Source organism: Nyctereutes procyonoides, unplaced genomic scaffold (assembly GCF_905146905.1).
Source record: "Nyctereutes procyonoides isolate TBG_1078 unplaced genomic scaffold, NYPRO_anot_genome, whole genome shotgun sequence".
Taxonomy (NCBI): Eukaryota; Metazoa; Chordata; class Mammalia; order Carnivora; family Canidae; genus Nyctereutes; species Nyctereutes procyonoides.
The window spans coordinates 980,363-1,006,594 of NW_026575131.1; the positions used below are offsets into that span (position 1 = coordinate 980,363).

At 43.9% G+C, this 26,232-nt stretch overlaps 1 protein-coding gene across 2 annotated transcripts in view; it reads left to right on the forward strand.

Moving 5' to 3' along the window:
* The window catches only part of CHCHD6 (coiled-coil-helix-coiled-coil-helix domain containing 6), a 253,389-nt gene that overhangs the window by 110,152 nt on the left and 117,005 nt on the right, over positions 1-26,232 (forward strand). Inside the window, exon 5 of one of the 2 annotated variants that reach the window (XM_055343379.1) lies at positions 21,261-21,344. The exons of the other annotated variant lie outside the window; for it this stretch is intronic. Within the exon in view, the coding sequence (XP_055199354.1) occupies positions 21,261-21,344 (84 nt within the window). The remainder of the gene's footprint in view (positions 1-21,260; positions 21,345-26,232) is intronic. 2 annotated transcript variants of the gene reach the window in all.

Below are 26,232 nucleotides of genomic sequence, written 5' to 3' on the forward strand. Positions count from 1 at the left end.
TTGTCTTGACCCTTCTAAGGTAGAGTTGGGTGATCTCTCCTCTTCACATACCTCCATGATAATACTTTGAGTGCTGTGCTGCAGTTCATCATGTTTCTGTCTCCCCAACTTAAGTGGTGGGCAGTGGCCTTGCCTGGTTTATTGCAGTCCTCCTGACATGTTGTACAGAGCCGGGCCCAGCAGGACACACTGAGGTCAGCAGAGAAGTCCTTTAGGGCTGTAGGTGGCCTGCGCCGGGTGGGCTTCTAGCACTGTGAGAGATGTGCACATTTCCTGTTGGGTCAGCACATGTGCCCTGTCTACCAGGGCTGAAAAGCTGATTGTGCTCAGCAGGTACATTTCAAACTCACTCTGAATCTCCATAAGGAAGGTGAGAGTCTTTTTCCCAATCCTGAGGAAGGAAAAATTAAGATATCTGTACCACCTCACCCTCCCACCTGAAAGGAGAAGACTGTTTACTGTCTGGATGGAGCATGCTATTGAAGTGGGATGAGACCTGAGCACATGATAGGCTGGCTGTGGGCTGTAAGGGACTCACTGTGTGTGTGTGCTGGAGCTGTCCTTGTTTGGGTCCTCCCTGCAGAAAGTGATAAAAAGTATGATAAATGGTTTTCAAAGGTGTATAAAACATGTGGCCAGCAGGTGTCGATGAAAGAAGATATAAGGGACTTCTTGGGATTATTGGTAATTATCATGTGCCTACTTTTCACAGATGATTTTGTTAATCCTCACCATAGTGTAGATAGAGAAACTGAGGCATGGAGAGGCGAGGTAACTTTCTCAAGGTCCATCACATAGTAAGGTTCAGAGTTGGGAATCTCAAAATAGGTCTCTGGCTCAGAGTATCAATGATGCACCTGATGTGTCTGGTGGTTCACTATAGGCACTTGAGTGACCATCTCCTGTCTGTTCCTCTCTCCAAACACATGCCATCTTTTCTTGTTCTTTGTTAGCCTCATCCAGCAACAACGAAGAGAGCACACTTGAAGGCCAGGGTTCATGTCCTTGTGGCAGCAGCTACCGATTGCCTGTGTGCAGGCCCTCTGCTCTGTCTCCCTCATATCCACACCAGCTCAGTGCCAGTCATCTTGTAGCTACTTCTGAGTATTTGTGGAATATACGTAAAAGCCAGCAGGATCCTTCCTGCAAATGCATGCTGCTTGCTTGCTGTTTGAGCATCTAGGACTCTGAGCTGGGAAGTCCTCAGAGCCTCTTTATAAAGGAAAGGCAGTGTTCTTTCTTGCCTTTGTCAAGAGGAAGACACAGGATGGTTTGGAGAGTCTTTTGGTTCTTGGAATTGTTGCCATTCTCATATTTCAGTGTGCTTTACTTACTCTTCCTGCTTTGTGGTATCCTTGGGAATGGCCTCAAGGAAGATGTTCTGGTGGCCTGACCCCATGAGGAGGCAGAGGGTGGAGACTCGTGTGGGACCAGGAATGATCACCATCAGCTGAGTTAGGGCCACCACAGTGACCCTCAGAGGAAGGAGGGACCATGCGAGAGGAGATTCCACCTAGCCAAGGTCTGCTGATCTGGGGAGGGTGAGGAGAATCTTCCTGGTAGCATTTTGCCTTCCTGGTCATCACTTTGGGTCAGGCAGTTTGTGGATCCAAGCCCTGCTGTTGTGCTGAATGTTTCCTACCTCCTAAAGCTTTGTAGGACAGACAGGGCTCACAGTGACACAGTTCCCATAGGGTGTAGCTGTAGGTAGAATGGGAAGTAATCAGCAGTTGGTCTCACACATGTGTATACACGCATGTAAATGTATACATGTACACATGTATGCTCACATTCACAGACATCCCTTCCAGCTCTAAGCAGAGTTGGAACCCTGTGTTCACTCCTAGGACTTGCTAGTTAAGGAGCCACATGAGGAAGTCCGTTTCTTTCTGGGGTTGAGTGCACTCCACGTATTCTGTGGCTGGATCTGTTCCCCATCAGTATACCCTGCCTCCTTCTTTGGCCCAGATACAGAAACCTTCTATTTCCAGAAACTCAGAATCTTCTTAAAGATCGAAGGCTTGCCATGATTAAAGATATGCATCTATATGTTAATTCTGCAAAGGGTTTCTAAACAGTATTTTGAACAGCAGTAGCTTAATTGGAAGAATTTACATTGCCCGTCGTATTCTTTAATAAAGACCTATTGGGAAGCATTGTGGGGAGGTGGGAAGAATGGGGACTTCATAAGCACAGGAACCTGAATTTAAACCCTAGCACTGCCATCTCATGGCTGTGTGAGTTTGACAGGGCTCGTATGCAGCATCCACTTAGTAGGTAGCCGCAGTAATGGTGATGAGGTATTTGCTGGAGAGTAAATATGTAACCTCCTAAAAAGATTCCTGAAGATCATTGCATTGTTTTAGGTAGCCTAGGTTATGCTTTTGTTGACTTGAAAGTATAAGTCCAATTCACATACTTTCTTCTCTGTCTCTGGTCAGATACCATGCTGGACAAGCAGAAGTGACGCAAGGCTTCTCTCATGAAGCTCCTGTATTTGTAGGGTAGTCAATAGCTATGGATCACTTAGTGCAACAGTAATTAGAGTAATTATAAAATATATCTAAGTGCAATGGGAGAAACAGTTGTTTGGATGGGAGGAGAATAGAAGTCAGTTAGGACCTTGACCGCAGCCATAGAAACCAGCTCAGGCTATCATAAACAAAGGGGGAAGTCATGGGAGGGATGCTGGGGGCTTGCTGGTGGGTGTGAGGTGTGGGGCCAGGGTGGGGGCTTCCAGGCTGTTCCAGCTGCTGTCACTGTGTGTTTTATCAGTCACTCTAATCTGTGTCATTTCCTCAATGTTCAGATTCGTGGGACAGTGACTGTGGGGAGCCTGAGTAAGGTACCCGCCCCTGATGAGTGCACATATCTGGCTCCACTTAGAAATCGGGCAGCACCTTCCCCTGACTCCAGGACCCTAAGGTGGAATTTTAGAGGGTGCTGAAGAAGAGTCGGCTGGGGCTTGGACGGTCAAACAATAGAGCGTGTGGGCAGACCCTCGAAGGTTCTGCCTGGCTGGCAGGTGCAGTAGAGAAAAAGAGGTATTTCTTTGGAATGCCAAAGGAAAGTCTGGAGTGTCTGTGGAAGGGTGGGTGCTACTGTGGGGAATGAGCAGGCTTTTCCAGGTGGCCGAGACCAGCTCGAGGAATGGTGAGTGTTACTCAGTTTCTCATATCCCTATCGCCAGAGGTAGCCCAGACAGAGATTGTAGGTGGACCCACAGAGTTGGAGCAGACTTCTGAACGGCTCCCACAGCCCAGACGATAACTTGTCATCAGCGTGATTTCTGCCATCTTTCTGTACCTTTGCCTCTGGGCAGTGCCAGGGGAGCAGACTCATAGCCCTGTGAGCCTCACACTGGCTCCAGGATGGTTATTCTGTGTACTTGATGTTTTTTTAGTCCAAGTCTAGGTGCCTACAATGGAGGGAGGACAGTGTGGCACAGAGCCCGTGATCTCACTGGGAGGCAGGAAGCATTGTTGACTGCCCACTGCCACAGTTCCAGGCTGAGGATTGCACCTGAGCCACAGGTCACCTGCTGCTAGCGAGAGGCTGCTTCTCAGACTCATTCACCTCATAGCCCTCTGCAGAATACTTTCTAACCCCTTAGCACACCTGATCCTAGGGTTGAGGTTCACATCAGGTTGGAAAGGATTGCTCAAGAAGCCTCTGGGTGTGGGGGAGTCCACAGATGTGAGCAAGGCTGCCTATGCTTAGTATGTGTATTTCCTGTGACCTGGAGCAGGGGATGTAGATCAAGCCTTGTTCTCTGCAAGTAGCCATAGTTCAGTCTCATGTCACGGGTGAGCAGTGTCTCTGAACTCTTAGTATTTATAGTACAGTGAGAAGCAGCAGGCAGCGGAGTTGAATCCTGACTCCCCTTCTCCCTCCCCCATCTCTATCTTTTCAGCCTATGGATTTTGATACAAGGGTAAGCTCGCCTAGCCCGACTCTTGCTTATTTCAGGTGGCATGTTGTTACCCTGCGCCAGAAGACAGCCCTGCCTCGCTCACATTTTATTCTCCATCATTACTTTTTAAAAGGTGTTCAGCTAGAAAATTGCATATTATTTCCTCTGTAAAGGTTTCTCCTTGCCGCCTTTGTGTAGCATACAGCTGTCATAACCACAGTTAATATTTTGTGTGCCTGCGCTTGCAAGTGCACGGTACGGGGAGAGAGATAATCAGGCCATCCTCTTGGGCAGCAGCCTTCCACTTTGGCTTTTATGAACTGGATTTTAAAAATAAATAAATAAGATTATATCACTCTACTGCTTAAAATTCTCCAGTGACTCCCCACTGTTCCTTGAAGACAGTGTGTACTCCTTGGCACGGCCTGCCAGGCCCTGCACAGGCAGCCTTGTCCTGGCTTTCTCCCCGTACCCACTGCTCCTCCAGTCTGTGTCCTGTTGTCTGTTCTGTTCTTCCCATGCCTCGAGCATGTTGCATTCATTCCTATATAGGAGCCTTTACATGTGTGTCTTCTCTGTTGGTAAGGAGCTGCCCCAGGATCTTTGTGGGCCTCCTTCCCTGTCATTTGGCTCTCAGCTCAGTTGTCACCTCTCAGAGGGGCCGTGTGTGATCACTCTGTTCCTTGGTCGTAACCCAATTGCCAGACTGTTTGTTCTCATAGTCCTTCATTGGCGCCCGGGATAACGTTAACTTGTTAGTGTTCATCCGTCTATTCCCATGTTGCGTGTCATTCCTGAGAGTATTCACTCCGAGAATCATCTGGCTATGTGAGCATCTTAGGACATTCTTGTGGCCGGCTGACTGAACAAATGAAAGGGATCTTTTCAGGGAGAGGCAAAGGCCATAGCAGGGATTATGCAGAACATCTGAGCCAGGAGACGTTATCTGTGAGGTGGGAGGTGTTGGCTGCACCAGGCGGGCTACTGAGACCAAGGGCTCCACTGCTTGCTCCAGGGAATCCTCTGTCACAGAGGATGGCTGTGGCAGGTGTGGCCGCGGGAGTCAGTGGTCCTGTCCACAGCAGAAGCTTTCATCGACACACTTGGCTGAGGCCCAATTTTCTATTTTCTCCTGTGGAAGTCAAAATGTTTTTTATGTAAAGTTTCCAGTTTTGTAAATACTGGTGACAGGTTTAGTTACAACCAAACCAAACCAAAACTACCTAACAGAATAAAATAGGATCTTGCAGTTCCTGGGCCACTAGCTTGACTTTCCTTTTTTGACTCGTTCTTCCAGCCATTCAGCAAATGCTTGGTGACCCTAACTGAGTTCAAAGCTTCAGATATGGAGATGAAAGTTTGCTGTCCTCAGGGGGTTCATGATCCCTGAGAGGGACATATGAGTGCTCCAATGCAATGCTGAATGATAAGACCAGGACAGGAGGGTCCCTTGGCCAACCAGAGGAGATTGGCCAGTTGCTTGGGGCATTCACCATGTAGGAGGGTGCCATGTGGTTCATTGTTGCTTTGTGCAGAAGTGGGCTTCCTCCTGCCCACCCCCTTCTCTTGCCACTCCACCACTAAAGGGAATTTTGTATCGGGGGGGAATTGTGTATAAGGGAATTGTGTATCAGTTTCAAAGCCTTACCATTCCTGTGCCCTAGGACTCTATTAGAATGCAGAGGTGATACTGGGATATCTTACCACAGGCTTGCTTGGAAAGATTATACCAGGTAGGACTTTATTACTCTGGGAGATGAGGCCCATTTACTTTCATATTTTAGCTCTCCCATGTACTGATGGGTAACCTGATTACTCTGTGCCTCATTTTTCTTGCCTTGTAAGTGGGTTTAATAATAGTTCTCTACCTTACTTGCTGTTGTGTAAATTAAAGGAGCACTTAAGTAATTATTTATTAACTGTTAATAAATGCTCACTGCTGCTTTTATTGATTTGTCCCTGCTTGTTTCATGAGACTTCTCTGATCCTTCTTTTTGTTATAACCAAGATTGTACTTTTTACACGATATGTAGGTGTCTCTAGGAGGAAGTAAGGCTGCAGAGCTTGTGGTACTTACTGGATCAAACATGTCATGTACAGAGTTAATTGGCATCAAGTATTTTCCACTGTCCCCTCCCCTATGGTCTTGTTCTTTCCTTACTTGAGCTATATGGAGTCGGCAAGCTTTGGTTGCCTCAGAAGCCATCTGTCCTATGATCTGTCATACCTTAATCCTCTGTTCTCTTGTTCTCTGGGTGTGGACACCATGACCATGCTAGAGATGGAGAGACTGGGGTCTCAGCACTGCAGCCTGTGAGTTGAGATTGGGAAAGAAGCAACCTGAGCAGACACCAGCCTTCAGAATGAGACTATTTTCATGCAGCTCTTCCTGGTGATAAAAGGAAATGGGGGCTGCAGAGAGAGCCTATGATATTTTGGCAGATGGTCTTGTAATAGAATGTTTTTTCAAAGTTTTCTGTGAGGCATCAGTGACTCTTAGAAAATGTGCATTGAGTAATGAGGAACAAATGTGGCTTTGAGCACTCCCTCTCCATGGTGCATTGCTGTGTTGCCATCTCTTTTCTGGCATAATAGGTGGTTTCCAAACATGAGAATGGTAATCCCAGAGAAGTGGCCTCTCCGGACTTCTCACGGACTCTTGGGAGCTTGGACGTGGTTCTGGAGTGAGCAGCGCCTCTGCAGCTCTGACCCTGCCCATTCTCCTTCTGGGCTCTGGCCTGGCCGGGAGCCATGGGACAGTAATGAAGCAATGCCTACAGTTCTGCCTTGCTATGGTGAGCTGCAGCCCATCTCCTGAACCGTGCTGAGCTTGTGGAACAGTGTGCACCTGTATATGCTAGGTTGTGGAAGGAAGGCAGGGCTGGATTCTTTGGGGATAGTTTCTCCTTCAGACCCAGAGCAGATACACACAGGCATTCCTGGGACCCCTACATCAGGCAACATTGCAACAAACTCTTATGGCAACCCTGTGAAGCTACCTGGGTTCAGACAGATCAAGCATCCCATCTGCTGCCTCTTGGCAAATTAAATTATTAGAGTCAGAATTTGAACCCAAGGCTCTTAACCATCCCAATGTACTGTATATTCTTAAAGGTTAGCATCTCAGGGATCCCTGGGTGGCGCAGCGGTTTGGCGCCTGCCTTTGGCCCAGGGCACGATCCTGGAGACCCGGGATCGAATCCCACATCGGGCTCCTGGTGCATGGAGCCTGCTTCTCCCTCTGCCTATGTCTCTGCCTCTCTCTCTCTCTCTGTGACTATCATAAATAAATAAAAATTTAAAAAAAATAAAAATAAAAAAAATAAAAATTAAAGGTTAGCATCTCTTGGAATGCCTGGATGGCTCAGTCAGTTAAGTGTCTACCTTTGGCTCAGGTCATGATCTCAGGGTCCTGGGATTGAGCCCTCCTTTGGGCTCTCTGCTCAGCAGGAAGTCTGCTTCTCCCTCTGCCCCTGCCCTCCCCCACTCCACTCATGCACTCTTTTTCAAAGAAATAAATAAAATCATTTTTTAAAAAAGGTTAGTATCTCTCCCTTTCCCATATCAACTTCCCACTGTCCTTTGTTTTATTTTTTTAGCAAATATTTCCTGGATGACACTGGGGGTAAAGCAGTAAATGCAGCATAGCCCCCACAGCCTCCAGGAACTTACAGTCTAGAAGGGGTACAAGATAGTAAACAGACAAGCAGACACACAATTTGTCTTGTTGGAACATATCTCTGTACATACACAAGTATATACACATCTCATGTTGGCATCTGGTGAGACTTGGCAGTTTATGTAAGCATATCAATGTGCTAGATACCGTAGCGGCTATGTAAACATGCATAGCTATGTACAGATGACACATGTAAATACAAGGTGCACTGTCGTATCTATCTTCACCATATAGGTAGGGGTTCCCATTTTCAGGCCAGCAACCTGAGGGAGGGGCCGTGTTTCTCTCCTCCTCCCTCGCATTTCATCAGTCTCCTGTTGGGTCCTCTTTCCCACCACGACCTGGCTCCATTGAGGTCCTCATCATCTGATTACTGCATCAGCTTCAAACTGGTCTTCTGACCTCAGGATTTTTTTTCTTAATATTTTGATAACTTTATTTCAGTATAATTGGGTGTTTTTTTTTTTGTGATCCTCTGTATTTTAAAGATTTTATTTATTTATTCACGAGAGACACACAGAGAGATAGAGGCAGAGACACAGATAGAGGGAGAAGCAGGCTCCATGCAGGGAGCCCTACGTGGTACTTGATCCTAGGTCTCCAGGATCACACCCTGGGCTGAAGGCGGTGCTAAACCTCTGAGCCACTAGGGCTGCCCGATCCTCTGTATTTTTAGCATCTTTATTAATATATAACTCATATACCATAATATCAGTCATTTAAAATATACAATTCAGTGGTTTTTAGTATATTCACTGAGCTGTGCAACCATCACCACAAACTAAGCTTAGAACATTTTCATCATCCCTTGAAGAAACCTTGTACCCCTGAGTGACTAGTCAGTCCACGTTCTCCCCTCCCCAGAGCCCTGGGGAGCCACTAATCTGCTTTCTATGTCTGTGGATGTGCCTACTCTGGATATTTCATAAAAATGGACTCATGTAATATGTGGCCTTTTGTGTCTGGCTTCTTTCATTGGTTTAAAGTTTTCAAAATTCATATTATTATACATATCAGCACTTTGATCATTTTATGCCTGAATAATATTCCATTGTGTGGATATACCACATTTTAAAAATCCATTCATCAATTGATGGACATTTAGGAGCTGAGAATGGAGGAAATGGGGAAAGATTGCTCATGGAAATGGAGTTTTCTGGGGTGATAAAATGTTTTGGAATTAGATAGTGGTGATGTTTGCACAGCCTAGTGAATATACTAAAAACCATGGAATCGTAGATTTTAGAAGGGTGAGTTTTATGGTATGTGAAATATGTATCAATAGAAAAATCCAAAACCATTTTATAGAAGGAAGACAGGTACTGTAGATAGACATATGAAGAAGGAAGACATTCAGGACTAATGAGGGAAAAGGAACATTGATGTGTGGCTTAGGTGAGCAGGAAGTTGACATATAACATCTCAGAGCACCTTGGTATCAGTGCAGGTGCAGATTATCTCAGATCATCTCAAAATTATATTTGTCTTTGAGATTTACCTTTTACATGAAAAACCTGTTATCTATAATAGTGGGAGGTGTTTTTCTTTTTTGATTAGATATTTAATAAGAACCCTTTTACTGTCATGTTAATCATTCTTGGTTGCCATTTATTATTTTTTTTAACTATTGTGTACCAGTATACTGCATTTAATGCTTTATGTGCATAATCTCATTTGACTTCACAGCAGCCTCATGGGATGTAGATGGTGCTAATCTCCCCATTGTACAGGTTGGGAAACTCCATTTTATTTAGATAAGTTCCGACTGGACCAAAGTCACTAGGTAGGAAGTAGTGGATCTAGTATTCAAGTCTAGTTTCTTTCTACCTCTGAAGCCAGCCCCCTAAACCACTATCTTAGATCATCTTTTAGGATTAGACTACATTATCATTAATTTAAAGGAGGGGTGTGGTACATAATTTAGACCCCTCATGGATCTTGGAGCATCTTTGAGCTGCCATTATAATCATCATTTATCTTATTACAGGTGTGATCTAGTAGTACCTTGTTATTCAAAGTAACATGACCTAGGAGCTTAGTAGAAATGTGTAATCTTGGGCTCATCTCAGACCTGTAATTCAGAATCTTTATTTATCAAAATCAGAGGTGAGTCATATGTGCTTTCAATATTTGAGAAGCACTGTTTTAATACATGATCTTAGAAGCATCCAATTTGATGATCAGCCAGTGATTTGACATTATTAAAACACACAGTTCAGGAGGAGAGGATGTGGTCCCAAAATGTTGTGTGGTTGGTGAACTGGGCGTCAGGAAACCCATGTTCATCATCCTACATCTGGGTGACCTGGAGCAAGTCACTTAATCTGAGTCATTTTATTCATACATGAAATAATAATTTTTTGTCTCAGTTTTTTTTTTTTAAAGAAGGCACTTAAGGCTATCAACTTACCTCTCAGATACTTTATTAGCTATGTCACACTTTTTGTTTTAAATGTAGAACTTTAATTTTTTAATTTTGAAATTTCTATTATTTTTGCTTAGCCTATGAGTTATATTTAGGAAGGCATATTACTAAACCCATTTTTAACTGTCTTTTTTATTATTGATTTGTAATTATAATTTCATCAGAGAAGTGGTCTGTATGTTGTTAATTTATTTTTGTGGGTGTGTCTTTAGAAGGATGATTTTTACAAGTGTTCCACTCAACTCTAAAAGGAATATAAATATTCAAGTTTATTAGATCAATCTTGTTAATCTTAGTATTCAAATCTTCTAAGTCTATATTAACTTCTTTGCAATATTAGAGGAAAAGTGTTCAGTATTTCACCAATAAGTATGATGATCTCTAGGTTTTGTATACATGCCTCTTCATCAAGCTAAGGAAATTTCCTTCTGTTACTGGTTTATTCAGAGTTTTTTTCATAAATGGTATTTATTTTGTCAAATGCTTTTCCTGAGTCTATTTGAAATGACCACATGATTTTCCTCCTTTTGTTAATGTGGTGAGTATGTTGATTGATTTTTACATGTTAAAGGAACCTTGGACTCCTGGCATACATCCTGGTTGAGCATGGGATATTATTTTTTTTTACATATCAATGGCGTTGATTTGCTAATTATTTTTTGGTTAAAGATTTTTACATCTCTTTTCTTAAGTAATGCTGGTCTGTAAATTTCTTTTCTTGTAATGCCCTTGTTTGGTTTGCTGTTATAATTTAATAGTCTCATAAAACACATTGGACAGTGTTCCTCCTCTTCTGTTGCTAGAAGAGTTTAGAAATGGTATGATTTCTTCCTTAAATATTTGATAGAATTAACTAATCAGTGTGAAGTCATCTGGGCAGCAAAATTATTTGAGGTAAGGTTTTTAAAAAATTTCCTTTATTTTGTAAATAAGGGGGAAATTATATTAAGCTTATCACAAGTATACAGTTCACACATTTCTATTAAAGCATTTATCACATTGTATTTATTGGTTATTTTGGTAATTAAACTTAATGGAGGGCAGTCCGGGTGGCTCAGTGGTTTAGCGCCGCCTTCAGCCCATGGTGTGATCCTGGAGACCCGGGATCCCATGTCAGGCTCCCTGTGTGGAGCCTGCTATTCGCTCTGCCTGTGTCTCTGACTCTCTCTCTGTCTCTCTGTGTTTCATGAATAAATAAATAAAAATCTTTTAAAAAAATAAACTTAATGGATCTGTAAGTTTATAGTTTTTAACTCATCCAGAAATTTTTCATTCATTGTTCTTCAAATATTCAGATACTTTCCTTCTCCCCTTCTCCTTTCCGCAGGTATCCAATTATATATGTGTTACTAGTTGATACTGAAATTGTTCCATTGGTCACTGAGGTAGTATTCAGTTTTTCAGCCTTTATAGGATTTTACATTTCAGCTCACAAATTTCTCTTGGGTTCTTTTTAATAGTTCCCACTTATCTCATTATGTTCACATTTTCCTTTAAATCCTTGAAAGTATTTATCATAGCTATTTTGGAGTCCTATGCTAATTCAATCATCTCTGTCATTTCCAAGTCTAAAGAAAAGGACTAAATTTCCTCCTGGTTAGGAGTCATGGATTCTTGAGTAATAGGTTTAATTTCTAAACATTTGAGGATTCTTCTGGGGATCTTGCTGTTCTTAATTTCTAATTTAATAATTTTGTGATCATAGTGGATACTTTGTTTTATTTCATCTGTTTAAATTTCTTGTAGCCCAAAATAAGGTCTGTGTCCACTTAGGAAGAATGTGTGTATCTACAGTTGTTGCAAGTATTCTATAATGTCAATTAGGTCATGTTGGATGATAATATTATTCATGTCGTTCTTATTTTTATTGATATTTCATCTGGTTCTATCAATATTTTAAGAGAGGGATGTTAAAGTCTTTAACCATGGGTTTGTTTATATTCTTTAGTCTGTCAAATTTTTATGTTTGAGAGTTTTGTTATTAGATACACATTTATAATTGTTATTTTTTTCTTGAATAATTGTCTCCTTTGATTATGAACTGTTCCTCTTTATATCTGGTAATATCTTTTTGAATGCTCCCTTATTTAATATTATAACTACATCAGCTTTCTTGTACTTAGTGTTTGCATGATATATCTTTTTCCCATTCTTTTTTGAGACCTCTTTGTGTCTTAATATTTAAGTTTTTTTTTTTTAAGATTTTATTTATTCGGGCTGCCCTGGTGGCTCAGCGGTTTAGTGCCGCCTTCAGCCCAGGGTGTGATCCTGGAGACCCAGGATCGAGTCCCACGTCAGGCTCCCGGCTTGAAGCCTGCTTCTCCCTCTGCCTGTGTCTCTGCCTCTATCTGTCTCTCTGTGTCTCTCATGAATAAATAAATAAAATATTTTAAAAAATAAGATTTTATTTATTCATGAGAGACACACAGAGAGAGGCAGAGACATAGGCAGAGGAAAAAGCAGGCTCCATGTGGGGAACCTGATGTGAGATTCGATCCCAGGACCCCGAGATCACAACATAAGCCAAAGGCAGACGCTCAACCACTGAGCCACCCAGGTGCCCCATGAGATGTTTTTTTTTTTTTTTTTTATGATAGTCACAGAGAGAGAGAGAGAGAGAGAGAGAGAGAGAGAGAGAGAGAGGCAGAGACACAGGCAGAGGGAGAAGCAGGCTCCACGCACCAGGAGCCCGACGTGGGATTCGATCCCGGGTCTCCAGGATTGCGCCCTGGGCCAAAGGCAGGCACCAAACCGCTGCGCCACCCAGGGATCCCTTTTTTTTTTTTTTTTTAATAACATATAGTTAGGGTTTTGCCTTTCACTGGTCAGTATGGTAGCCAGAACGGTATCCCTCCAAAGATCCCTCTTAATTTCCAAAACCTATGAATATGTTCCTTTGCATGGTAAAAAGGACTTTGCAGATGTGACTAAGTTAAGGATATATGATGAGATATTATCTTATGTTACCCAGATGGGTCCAATGTAATCTCAAGGGCCTTTATCAAAGAAAAAGGAATGTAGGAGATTCAGAGAAGGAGGTGTGATGATGGTAGCAGAGGTCAGGGTAACATGGGGTCATGAGTCAAGAAATGGGGCAGCCTCTAGAAGCTGGAAAGGCAAGGAAATAGATTCTTTCCTAGAGCATCCAGAAAGATACAGTCCTGCCAACTCCATGATTTTAGCCAAGTAAGACTCGTATGATACTTCTGATCTCTAGAAACGTAGAGAATAGATGTGTATTAAGCCACTAAGTTTTTGGTAATTTCTTACAACCACAAATAGGAAATTAATAGAGGGTGTTAAATCTGTTTGTTTAATATGGTTATTGATATGACTGAATTTAAATCTGCCATCCTGATGTTTGATTTCTGTTTGTTCTCTTTTATTCCTCCATTGCTATTTTCATGTAGGTTTTTTGAGGGGGAGGGTAGAGATGAATCAGTATATTTTAAGAATTCCATTTTATCCACCCAGTTGACTCTGTATTTGTGACCTCTTTTGTTACTTTTTTAGAGGTTGCTCTAGAAATTACTTGTTTTTTCAAACTTAAGACTGTATTCAAAAAGTCCATTACTTCAGAAATTATTTAAGAACTTTACAAAAGCATTCTACTTGAGGTTTTTCTGAGCTTCTCAGATCTTGTATTTGTAGTCTTTAATTAACTTTGGAAGTTCTTGGCCTTTTTCTCTTCATTCTTTTGCCCCATTTTCCTCTTTTCTTACTAGGACTCCAATTAAATATACACTATACCATTTGATATTGTCCTGTAGATCTTGAGTGCCCTGTTCAATTTTATTTTTCATGCTTTATCTCTTTGTGTTTCAATTTGTATAATTTCTAATGACTTGTTTCTAAACTCACTGATTCTTCTGCTCTGTTCAGTCTTCTAATAAACCTATGATTTCATGCTATACTATGTTAGAAATTCATTTTTAGCATTTCCATTTGGTTGTATTTTATAGATTTGTATAGTGTTAGTGAAAATGGTGGAATAAGGACCTCTGAATATTCTTCCTTCCATAAAAGCAATGAAAATGCTCAGAGTCAAATTTTTTTATTTTTTTACAGAACTCTGAAAATTAACCAAAGCTTACAGTAATCCAGGAGCGTTTGTTCAAGAAAAATGATTAATCTCACTAAGAAAAGTTATCTTCATGGGATTTTAAATAGTCTTATTCTCATTCTTCTTTCCCCCAACTAAGCAGTAACTTTGAAAACCAACAGCCACAGTCACGGTAAAAACAGCAGCCTGGCAATCATTGGATGGAGCAGAGAAGGATTGAAGTTCTTTAAAGTCCCATGCCTAGAGAGTTGTCATTATTTTTCCTGTCTGGTGGTTTCTGGAAGAACCTACTTGCAAGGCTGTTGTTATTTGACATGACTCACAGGTTATCCAGCAGAAACATCCTTTTCCTAGGAGGCATTTTTCAAAAACAACCAGAGGCAATTGTTGAACACCATGGCTGCTTAATAAGGGGGTGCATAACAATTTGGGCAAATAGGGCAACCTAAAAGGTTAAAAAAAGAAAAACTACCCACAGCTAAGATCATACTCAATGGTAAAAAGCTGAGAACTTTTACTTTAAGATGAAGAACAAGACAAGGATGTCCATTGTCACCACTTTTATTTAACATAGGAAGTCCTAGCTGCAGCTATCAGACAAGTAAAGGAAATAAAAGGCATCCAAATTGGTAAAAAAGTAAAACGTTCACTGTTTGCAGATGACATTCCACATAGAAAGCCCTAAAGACTCTGCCAGAAAACTGCTAGAACTGATAAATAAATTCAGTAAGGTCACAGGATACAAAATCAATATATAGAAATCTGTGTTTCTATTAACTAATAATGAAGCAGCAGAAAGAGAAATTAAGAAAACAGCTCCATTTACAATTGCACCAAAAATAATAAAATATGTAGGTGTAAACTTAACCAAAAAGGGGAAAAAAATCTATACTCTGAAAACTATAAAACACTGATGAAAGAAATTGAAAATGATACAAACAAATGTAAAGATATTCCATGCTCCTGGATTGGGAGAATAAATATTGTTAAAATGTCCACACTACCCAAAGCAGTCTACATATTTAATGCAATTGCTATCAAAATACCAACAGCATTTGGAAAAAAAAAAAGCTAGATAACAAGATGTTCATAGAAGGCTTTGAAAAGCTCCAGCATATTCTTGGGAATCTAGGCCAGATGAATGGGTGGGGCTGTGCACAAGGAAATCTCAAAGAGATTCACAATTAGATCATCATAATCAAACTGTCGAATGCCAAAGTCAAAGAGAGAAGCTTGAAAGTAACAGGATAGAAGCAATCCGTCACATGCAAGAGATCCTCAATAATATTAATAGTTTATTTCCTATCATAAATAATGGAAGCCAGAGAGTGCCCATCTCCCTGTAGAAATTCTTCTGTTCACATATCTTGTCTACCTTTCTCTACTAGATTCTTTAACATATTAGTCATAGTTACTTCAAAGTCCCTCTGTGTTACTTGTAACATCTGGACCATTGTTGCATCTGACTGCATTGAGTATTTCTCTTTATGGTAGGTCATTATTTGCGTGCATGTGTATGTGTATGTGTTTACATTTTTGATTGAGTGCTTAACCTTTTGTGTACACAAAACATTAGACACTGCATTATATATGTCCAGTGAAGGTTTTTCTTTTCTATGAGATCATTAGTCTGGGGGCTTGGGTGTTTTATAATGGCATATAGTTAGATTTTCTTTTTCTTTCTTTTATCCAAAGTGAGAATCATTTTCTTTAAGGGTGAGTTTAATCAGTTCATGTTTTGTATTTATTATCTATTCCTAAATGAGAAGTTACAAACTTTAGTGGTTTAAAACAATGAAAAACAATAAACATTTACTCCCTCACAATGTCTGTAGATTGGGGATCTGGGCACAGCTTACCTGGGTGTCTCTGTCTCAGGGCTACAGTCTCATCTGAGGGTTCAGGTTAGGGCAGTTCTTGTTTCCATGCTCCATTGTGCAGCTGTTGGCAGGATTTTTAGTTCCTCACTGACTGTTGGCTGGAGGTCTCCCTCAGTTCTTTACTGTGTGGATGTCTCCATAGGGCAGCTCACAACATGGAAGCTTCCTTCTTTAGTGTGAGCAAGACAGAAATCACTGTTCTTGCAATTGTAAAGTGACATTCTATCCCTTTTTTGCCATATTCTATTCATTAGAAGTTTTTCACTAGGGGGCGCCTGAGTGGCTCAGTTGGTTGAGTGTCACTCTTGATTTCGGCTCAGGTCATGATCACAGGGGTTGTGAGACAGAGCCCCAGGTCAGCTGGTCAGCTTGTGCTGGGCATAGAGCCTGCTTAAGATTCTCTCTCTCCCTCTGCCCTCCACCCCAAAAAGTTTGTCACTAGGTGCAGCCCACACTCAAGGGGAGGGCATCACACAAAGACAGGAGTATCAGGACAGGATCATTGGGGACCATCTCAGAGGCTATCTACCACATATATATTGTGATATATATAAGTAAATCAGCTGACTTACTTATTCCTATAATTTTATTTGGGATTTTCTGTTTATATCCTCTTCTCCTCTTCCCCTTGTCTCCTTCAACCCCCCCCACTTTCTCCTCATTGCTACATCTTGTTCCCTTCCCCCACCTCATTTTACCCTCCCCTCCCCCACCCTCCTTTGCCTTTTGCTTTAATAGTCCTCTTCCTCCTTCCTCTCTTTTCCCTCCCTTCTCTTCCTCCCCTGCCTCCTCTTTGCCATCCCATTCAGCTCTTCTTCTGAGGTAGTTCTTAGATGCTGGTTGGAGTCTGTCAGTTGGAGTTCCAAGTTTTTCAGCTCCTCTTTCATACATTTTATCTTCATCTCCTGCTGCAACATTCTGGATCACATTTCTGTACTACTTTCTAATTTGCTAATTTCTGCCTTACTGCCCTCAGTTTAGGGTTTGTCTTAACCATTTTATTTTTTTATTTTGGAGAAATTTACATTTATAATATTTACCTGTTTGGGGGTTTACCTGTTCCAGGTTTGTAATTCCTTCTTTTTAAACCAGGAGTTCATGTATCTTTTGATATCCTTTAACATTCACTTTTAAAATTCTTATCAATTGGAAATTTAAACACTGGCTGAATATTTGATGATGTTAAGGAATTAATTAATATGGAGGAGTATGCAATGGGACTATAGTTTGGTTTTGGAAAATAAACGTCCTTATATTTTAGAGAAATATATTGATGTACAGATGATCTGCTGTAAGAAATTTCAGGGTAGGGAGGGGGTGGGGAATATAGATGAAACAGGATTTCCTTTAGCTTATAAATTTTGAAGTTTAGTGATGGCTGTCTGACATTTTATTAAATTATTATGTCTTATGCTTAAATTTTTACATAATAAAAAGTTTTTAAAAATCCTTTGTCATGATGTCCCATAAAATTAATTTCATCAGGAGTGAATTCATATTCCAGTTGCTGATTTTTTTGGTAGCTTTTCTAAGCATCACATTTATTCACATATTTGGGATTTGTTTTGCAGGCCCGTTTTGAGTTTTCAAATCATTTTGATTTTTGTCTTATTTTGCTTTGCTTTCTCTCTCAATTTTGTTTCTCCCTGCCTAGTATTTTTCTAGTGGTCTACACCTGCCACCCAAATTCAGAGACAGGTGTTATTGTGGCCTTCTGAGGCCCCTCTCCATGATAGTACTACTGGTGCTGCAGAGCTGGGACCTGAGCAGGGCAGCTTGATTCATTTGTGGCCTGGGGCTGAGTGGACTGGAGCTTTGGCCTCTGGGCTGAACCTCAGCCCTTCAGGAATGTTTTACATCAGCTTCTTATTCTGGGGAGCCCTAGGTTCCGGGTGGCAAGCCCGACTCCAGTTCCCCTGCTCTGTAGAGCAGGCTTTGTTCCAGCTGCCTCTGCTGACTCCAGACCCAGAGCCCAGCAGGTCTGTGGCTCCAGCTTCACCTACTGTTTTACATTCCTATTCTGTTGGGCATTTTAATCTTGTTTTTGAACCTACCCATGTCTTTTTGCTCTCCTGTTCTTATATTTTATCTGTTCTTGCTATGTGTTTAGAGCTGGGAAGATGCATCAAAGTATGAACTCACTGTGCTCTCTTGACTGGAGGAAGTCCTTGACTAAATCACTGAAGATTCTTTTCATTCCCCATTCAGAGTATAATCCACCAAGTAGATCTTCATAATGGTGATATTTTGCCTTTGTATTGGAGACAGCATACTTTACTCAGTATTTTTTTCCCAGAAGACTGACTTGGTAATATCCTTAGAGAAAATAACAACCCGCTACCCCACAAGTTATTCTGCCCGTGGCCTCCCCAGCACACATCCCTCTCTAAAATTATCTTATTTTTCTACACACACATTTGTTTCTCCTACTGGGATCTAAGTTCCATGAGAACAGAAACTCTTTCTCATTTCCCTTTTGTATCTGCAACCCCTTTGCGATAGTGTCTGTCATATGGTAGGCACTCAATAATGTTCTGATAAATTACTGGATCAGTCACTGAAACCTGCCTGTGCCTCCTTAATTCCATGGTCATGCTGCGAGGTGCTGCTGCATGGCCTCTTGTGAGTGCTGGGAGGCACGTATTGGACCGTGGCAGCTATGCAGAGTGGCCAGTGTTGTCTGAGGCCCACCTTCCATTCATCATAATAGATCATAATTCATCAATGTCCTGGAGTCATTGCACCCAGCCGGGCATTGACAGCCAAGTGTTTGTATCACATTCATTTGCCACAACCCCTTTTCATGTGTTACCTCCTGTCCGTTGTTACTCACTGGATTTCATTATAAATCTCAGAGATGAACAGAGCAGGTAGGTGGTGCCTGTTAGTAGGTGAGGTGGAGGCAATGAGCCTGCCACCTTGCTGGCTTGCTGTGATGGAGGCTATGGCTTTGGGGATGTGCTGAGGCAAACCAGGCCTTCCTCTCACAGAACTTCCGTTGTGGTGGGTGAAACAGACTCCTAGCTCTCTAAACAGTTAATCACTTCCTTACTTGGCATTAGCTTAGTGGTGTTACAAATTGACATGGCTATAAAAGGAGACCTCCATATTCTTAGCATTTCTTCTTGTGTGTGAATAGTGTGGCCTGAGGCCTGTGGAAGTGTCAGTGTTTAGGGAGCTTTGCTTGGAGCCTTCGTTCTCCATCCCATTTCTGCAATAGATGTCCATGCTGGCACAGGCCCGGGAACCATGAGCTGACTGTTCCTGGAGCCACTGCCCAGAGGAAGCATCCTGATGTGTCAGCCTGAGGGAGGACATACAGACGCTTGGAAGAGCCTCCTCATCTACTGCCCCACTGGCCTCAAGTGAATGGCAGCAGAAGAGCCTCATGGCAGTTTTGCTTTCAGATGTCAGCTTTCCGGTTGGCTGAGACTCTTGGCCAGAAAATGGCAAGTCTGGAGCCCCAGGAGGTATTCCTGTACTGTCTGCTTCATTGTGTCAGACCAGCTTCTCCTCTGATTGTATCAGGGACCACTGATGGTTAGGGCCCAGATGGCTGCGGAGGGCCCAGCACAGATTAGCCATGCGCCCATTCCTGGGACACTGCCTCGGCATCATGCTTTGAAAAATCCTGTGAGAAATCCCCAGCATTCAGTATCACTGTTTGTATTTAGCTTTCCTGAAGTGTTGGCATTCCAAAGGCATTCCAGAAGCCTTCTTGGCATGTTTAGATATTCTGCAGCAGTCTCAGGAGCCAAGTTTCTGCTCTCTTCTCCATTCTGCAGGTAAGCAGACATGCCCAGGAAAAGGAGAGCAAATTGCTTAAGCTTATGGGCCAGTCAACCCAGGGGCCCAAGCCTTTCCCAGGGGCTGTCACCACTCTGCGCTTGGCTCCTCATCACTGGCCCCTGCTGGGCTTTATAAAGTTTTCATGTCAAGGCAGTAGCATTGCCGAGGAAATGGGCTTTCAGAACATTGATCCTTCTCCTGCTCAGTTTTTTTTGAACAGTTCAAACCCATGTGTTGACACCATAGTGTGGTTTGAAGGAAGCAGCTCAGGACTTGGAGTCACTGAGACTTACATTGTTGACTAGCTCTGTGCTCTTAGGGTCATGATAATTTAGTGACACAGGAGCCTGAAATGAGGCCCTTGCAGGGGGCAGACAGCAATCAGATGGCATTACTTCTCTGAGCCAGCCCTCTGGGGGTCTCAGATCCTGGGTGGGGGCAGGCCCTGGGTCCTTATCCCACAGAGGTCCTGAGAGGCTCCAGGGCCGTGGATGTCCCAGACAAGAGGACATGGCTGTGATGCAGATTTCCCTTGGTGATGCAACCTGCTGTGATCCCCACCCCCCCTTTTCTGCAGGGGTTTCCCTAACCTTGCACACAACCTGTGGGCAGGCACTTCTGCTGCAGGCTTGTCTATTGTACCTGAGTGAGCTGGAACAGTCACCGAGCTAGTTAAGGGTGGGGCAGTTTCAAGCCCAGGTGTGCTGGCTCCAGGTTGCTTGCCCTGGTTCGCCAAACAAGCCCCTTGGCCAAACTGTAACCTTGAGGGAGGGTCCTCAGCCACATGCACCAGCCAGTCTGTTCCCCTTCAGGTAGGTGAGGGAGCAGCCGTCCTCTCCAGCTCGAGGGTTCTGGGCTTCCGACACCGCTCACCTTTCGGATCCCTGACCCCTGGAGCAGGGAGTTTGCCTTGCCAGAAGAAGGGTATTCTAGCATCCCTGCCTCCGGGGGCTCATGTGTGAGTCAGTGGCACGGTCTGGTGCCAGGGGTGAGGACTCTGTGGCCAAGGAACAGCTCTGGTCCTTGTGGGCTGTGTGGCCGTGAGGACGTGCAGCTCTGCAGTCTGGCCCTGCACCTGTTGGGGTTCAAATCCCAGTTCCTCCCTCACAGCTGTGAGCCGGGACGGTTACATAGCCTCTCCATTTCTTCTCCTACAAGGACATCATAATAATCCTGTCTACCTTTTAGGGGTGTTGTGAGGTTCAAGTGAGAAAGTCTGTGGGAAGCACTTGGACCAGTACTTGGCACAATAGGGAGCACTTGGTAGACATCACCGGTCTTCTGTGAAATGACTCTAGCAGCTGTGCAGCTTGAGGTTCTCTGGTGAAGACTAAACACCTCACGGTACATACGTGGCCTGGCCTAACATAGGTTTGTGGCTCCTGGTCACTGCTGCTTGCATGGCCGATGTCTCTGTGAACAGAGCCCCCGCGCCCCCCCTCCCCCCGTTCCTCCCCACAGCTCAGCCCAGCTGCTGCTGGCTAATTCAAGCTTTGTTCTCTCTCCACGAGGCCAGGGAGCTGGAGAGCCGGGAGGCAGAGCTGAGCCGCCGTGACACCTTCTACAAGGAGCAGCTGGGGCGCCTTGAGAAGAAGGTAAGGCATGTGTCAGCTGCCTTTGGAACCAGAGTCCATCCTGGCTGTAGGGGAGAGAGGAGCCTGCACTCCCAGTTCCCCGTTCACCCCAGCAGCCGGCCCCCTGTGGACCTGCCCTCCTGTGTGTGGCAAGCACCACACCCTCGCCCTTTCCATAAATTGTATTCACAGAGATAATTGGTTTTTAATTTGCCCGCCTTTTGTGAATGCGGCTGGCTGTGCTATAGTTCAGTTTTAGAAAAAATTCACTTTCACCACAGGGCGGTGCTGAGACCTAGCCTACCTTTCTTACTTTAGTTAAGCTGCATTGGATAAAAATAATAATAACGTGAAGTCCTGCTGCACAAATATATTAAAGTTGTATTACTGATTTTCTTCCGGGAGTTGGGCAGATCAAAGTGCACCGTGGCTACACACTCCTTACTTTTCTAGGGATAAGCCTTTGAAATGAATGAGATTCAAAGATGTATCATTGTTACTTTTTTTTGTTAACACCCAAGACTCTTGAAAATTCATTTGGTAACTTGCTTACTTTTTGGGGGGGTGGTGGTTAATTTGTTGATCATGACAGATTTTTCAAAGAAATGGCTTAAACCGTGGAAGGAGATGGTTGGGAGGTTTAAAAATATTGTTCTTCCTCCTGCCTGAGACAGCATGCCAGGCAACCTGAACCATCAGCTTATTACAGGCAAATCTTCGAGAATCGTTTGTCATGGTTTTGGAGCTTTGAAATTGACAGTTTGCTTGAGGGGCTTGATTTCCATAGGGGTTTTCTCCTGTGGTATGGCACACTGGAGGCTGGCGGAAATGTGGATTTCTGGATTTCCAGGCTGTTGGGGACAAGAGGGATGCTCCCCCTCGCTCTGGGGATGCTCCTGTCTGCCTCCTGCCTGCCTCCTGCAGGATGTTTAGGGGACATCCAGAATTCTGATGTGAGCGCACAGCACCGCCGGTCCCAGCGTAGTCCTGAAGGCCAGTGGGACCCCCTGAGCCACTGACAGAGGAGGCCTTAACAAGGAGGGGTTTCCTGGAACGGCCTCCTGCCCAGGTTTGACTGTAGCTGTCATGCCAAGGATTATGATTTGAGACCCTGGAAAAGGGTAAAAACATTCCACCAGCCATAGCTCTAATTATCACGATTGCCCATATGTTCATAAGCGCAGATTTTTTTTGTGTGTGTTGTTATGTGTGCAATTCTGTGGTCTCCTGCTGCACTTCTCTTGCATTTCTTTCTTTGGGTTTGGCTCCTAGAAGCATGTGTGTATGTGTCTGCTTGGGGTGAAGGGCAGCAGCCTTCCAGCATTTTTCCTGTCTTGAATCTGTTTTCCCCTTGTCACTCTCCTTTGTCGTCCCTACTGTAATTCTCCCCCTTCAGCCCGGTTTTCTGCTTTGCTGAAGGAAAGGAAATTCTCCTGGATGAACCCTTCCTTCTCATCTGTTTTTCCCCACTCGCTTGTTTGCTCATCCTACAGGGAAGCCAAACTCCTTACATATGCAGATGTGGGCATATTTTTCTAAAATGAGGTTTTCCTACACGATTGTGAAGTTATTGAATGCTTCCAGAAGGAGGTGCAAAAACATGATCACCTGTCTAGCTCTGAAATACTAGCATTTTGCTGGTGATAATATACAAAAGGAAAGCACCTCCCAAATCCCAGGAACTAGAGATTGGTGAGGCAGACAGGGGTGGGGGTCATGGGGTAAAAGGGGCACTGGAGAGGGGGCGTAAAGAGGCACAGTTCTAAGGCTTAATTGCACCAGTCTTGAGAAAGATTTTCCATCTTCTCCGTGGATAATTTTATTCCCGTAATGGCTGAGAAGATGAAGAACACGGCATCTGACAATCTTTTTTATTAGCTGTTGCTTTTATATAATTCTGCTTTCATTTGTTGAATACTCTCAGACCTTGACATTTTCAGCTTCTGTACACACAGCTTAAGGGCCTTCCAATCAGCAGGCTCCTTTCTTTTCTTTTTTTTCCCCCATTTCCTCTTAAGTTTAGAAATTGATGGTGGAAGCCTGTTTAGGGGGAAACTTGGAACAGCTGCTGAATCATCCTTGACCACCCAAAATAGTTGGGAGTGTGGCCAGGGGCCAGAAAAGATTGGAATGGGGAACACAGAGGCCTGGGATTGTGGAGGTGCCATGCTTCGTGCACCAGCCTCTCAGCTGGAACCCTGCTGCCCTTCTGCCTGTAGGACACTGTTTCTGAGTGCTGGCCCATTGTGATCGGCAGGGAAATCCTGTGCAGAATCCAGACTCATTTTCAAGGGGAGGAGACATCTTGACCCCTTTATACCACAGTATTTATTCCCTAGATGATTATTCTTGAGTGTGGAAATCATATTTTGTAAGGCTCCTATGCTTTATAATCTTTCTGAGTAATTGTTCCTCACGCCCACACTGCAAGATCTAAGTGAGTGTTTTTCCTTTCATCACAGAGAGCAGTGAGCTGCTGGGGGCACTAGGGCCTAGTGAGGGTCTTATGGCACCTGGAAGCAAATCCCAGATGTGGTGTTGACACAGGCTGTGAAGCAGGGGCAGCATGTGTTCACAGTGGGCCTGGGCCCGCATGCAGCAATGTATCACTGCCTTCTGCAGCCATGCTGTCCCTCCTCATGTCTCAGTTTCCTTGTCTACAAAATGGGGGTATGATGGGGTCAGCACCCTGAGGTGCTGATGGGGTCATTAGAGGAGGTGATGCCTGGAAGGTGTTGGCATGTGCAGGTGCCTGGCAAGTGCTGGCTCCTCTCTGTAGTGTGCAGTGGTTATTGGCAATCCTCTTTCAAGTCCTAATGCTTCAGGTTTGGTTTAATGGGTGAATGTGTGTATACGTGCACAGATGTATGTGTGCTGAGATGGATATTATCATTAGCGGTCGGATTGCTCTCTGGGATGTGGAAACCTCCTCTCCAGGCTTCACGGGGCTTTTCTTGGACACCTGCCATAGTGTCTGTCTGTCATTCAGTATGCAGAGGGGTAGAAGAGGGCTCTGTGCGAAGCAATATGGAAACCATGTGTGCTCACAACTGGGTGTTTCTCAGTGTTAGAGAACAGCGCCATCTTCCATTTCAGTATGTTGGGCGTAGGGTCCAGAAGGTGAAGCTGTCTACCACCTTGACTGTCAGAGCTGTGGCTGCTGAACCTTTTGCCATCCTCACTGGCCTCCCAGAGCCTTTGCTCAGCTGCCCTTTGTGTTTTCCTGTAGGAAACAAAAGAACTGGGAGTGGGCCTCTCCAGCGCTCCCCCTGGATTCAGTTATCTTTCTGCTAAGGGTGACTTGTGCCCCGCCTGAACCAGCACATCTTCTGTCTTATGGTGGAAGCCTGGGGGCCAGCTGGCTCTGAACCCAGCAGCCATTAAGCTGACCACTCTGGCTGGCCAAGAGTGTGTCTTCTGCCCTCAGCCATGGGGCCAGGTCAGGGAGGTGGTGGGGAACAAGCCAGTCATAGAGTCCTAGGCCAGCCCTCGATAATTTACCAGCCTTCTGATTCTGAACAAATAGTTTAAGTTCCAAGGCTTCAGCTGTCTTATCTTTGAAACAGGAATTTTAAGACTAACCTACCAGTCCTTTGGAGGATGAGTGGTCATTAGTGTATGAGTATCTGATGTAGGAGTTTTCAGTTTCATGTCATTTCCATCCTTTTCCTTTTCTTTAATAAATGCATAGCCATTTATTAATTCCAAATTCATTTAATTCTGCTAAGTGCACAGAGATGGTTCTGACAGTTGTGATTCCTACCTTAGGGAATTCACAGCACAGTTTGGGAGGGGAAGGAGATGTGAGGAATGGGAGGGGAAGGAGATGTGAGGAATGGGATCCCAGGTAGGAAGATGCCTGAGTGCCACCTTCCTGCCAGCAGACCTGCCAGCCCTGTAAAAATGGTCTCACTTTTCCCAAACTCAGCAACTACAACGTGAGGAGTGCATTTTGGGTGTGTAGCTTCACAGACTGGAGGCAGGGAGAAAGGGAGAACCTGAGAAATATGTGTGTTCTTCCTGGATCTCAGGCTCTTTCCCCCAGAATGTAAATCTCTGTTCCTGCCCCTGTTGGATGCATATGCCATCCCAACATTGATATGTGAACAGTCAGCCCTTTTCTTGTTTTTTTCTCTTTGCTTCTACTCTGGCTTTCTTTTTTTAAGGAACAACTGTCATGTGATCCTGCCAAGCCTGCAGCTTTCTCAGTGACAGCACTAAACAGCCCCCTGCCTGGTGTCCCTGGGGGTGTCAGTCGGAGTCTGTTTAGGAAAATAGGAGCTGCTCTATGACGCAGAGGAAGAGGAGTTAAATGTGGAGGATTCTGCTTTACAAAGAGAAGGTAGCCCACTGGTCAGGAACACATGGAAAGGGCCTGGCCTCACACATGTCGAGGAAATACAGTTGCAGCCATAAGGCAGCACCATATGTACTCAGTAGAATGGGTGATGTGGGAGCAGTGGACACTGCCAGGTGCTGGCAAGGCTGTGGTTAGCCCAGGCCCTCCATACTGCTGGCAGGGAGGTAAATTGGTGAAGCCACCATAGAAAACTGTTACCCATTGTCTGTTAAAGCTGAACACAGGCTTACCCTATGACTTGGCAATTCTGTGCCCAACAGAAATGTGTCCATAGGTTCACTGAAAAACCAAACAAAAACTGTAGAATGTTCCCTGCAGGATCATTCACAATCACCCCCAACTGTCAACAGGGGAATAGATAAATCACAGTAGTCGTTACTGTGGAGGCCCAGTCGGGCATGAGAATGAACTGGTTGTGGCCACAGGCAGCAATATTGGTGACTCACATCAACAGAACACTACACAGAAGGGCCAGCCATAGAATACATATACATTGCATGGATGTTGTATTACATGAAGTTTGAACACAGTGGAACTGATCTGTGGTGT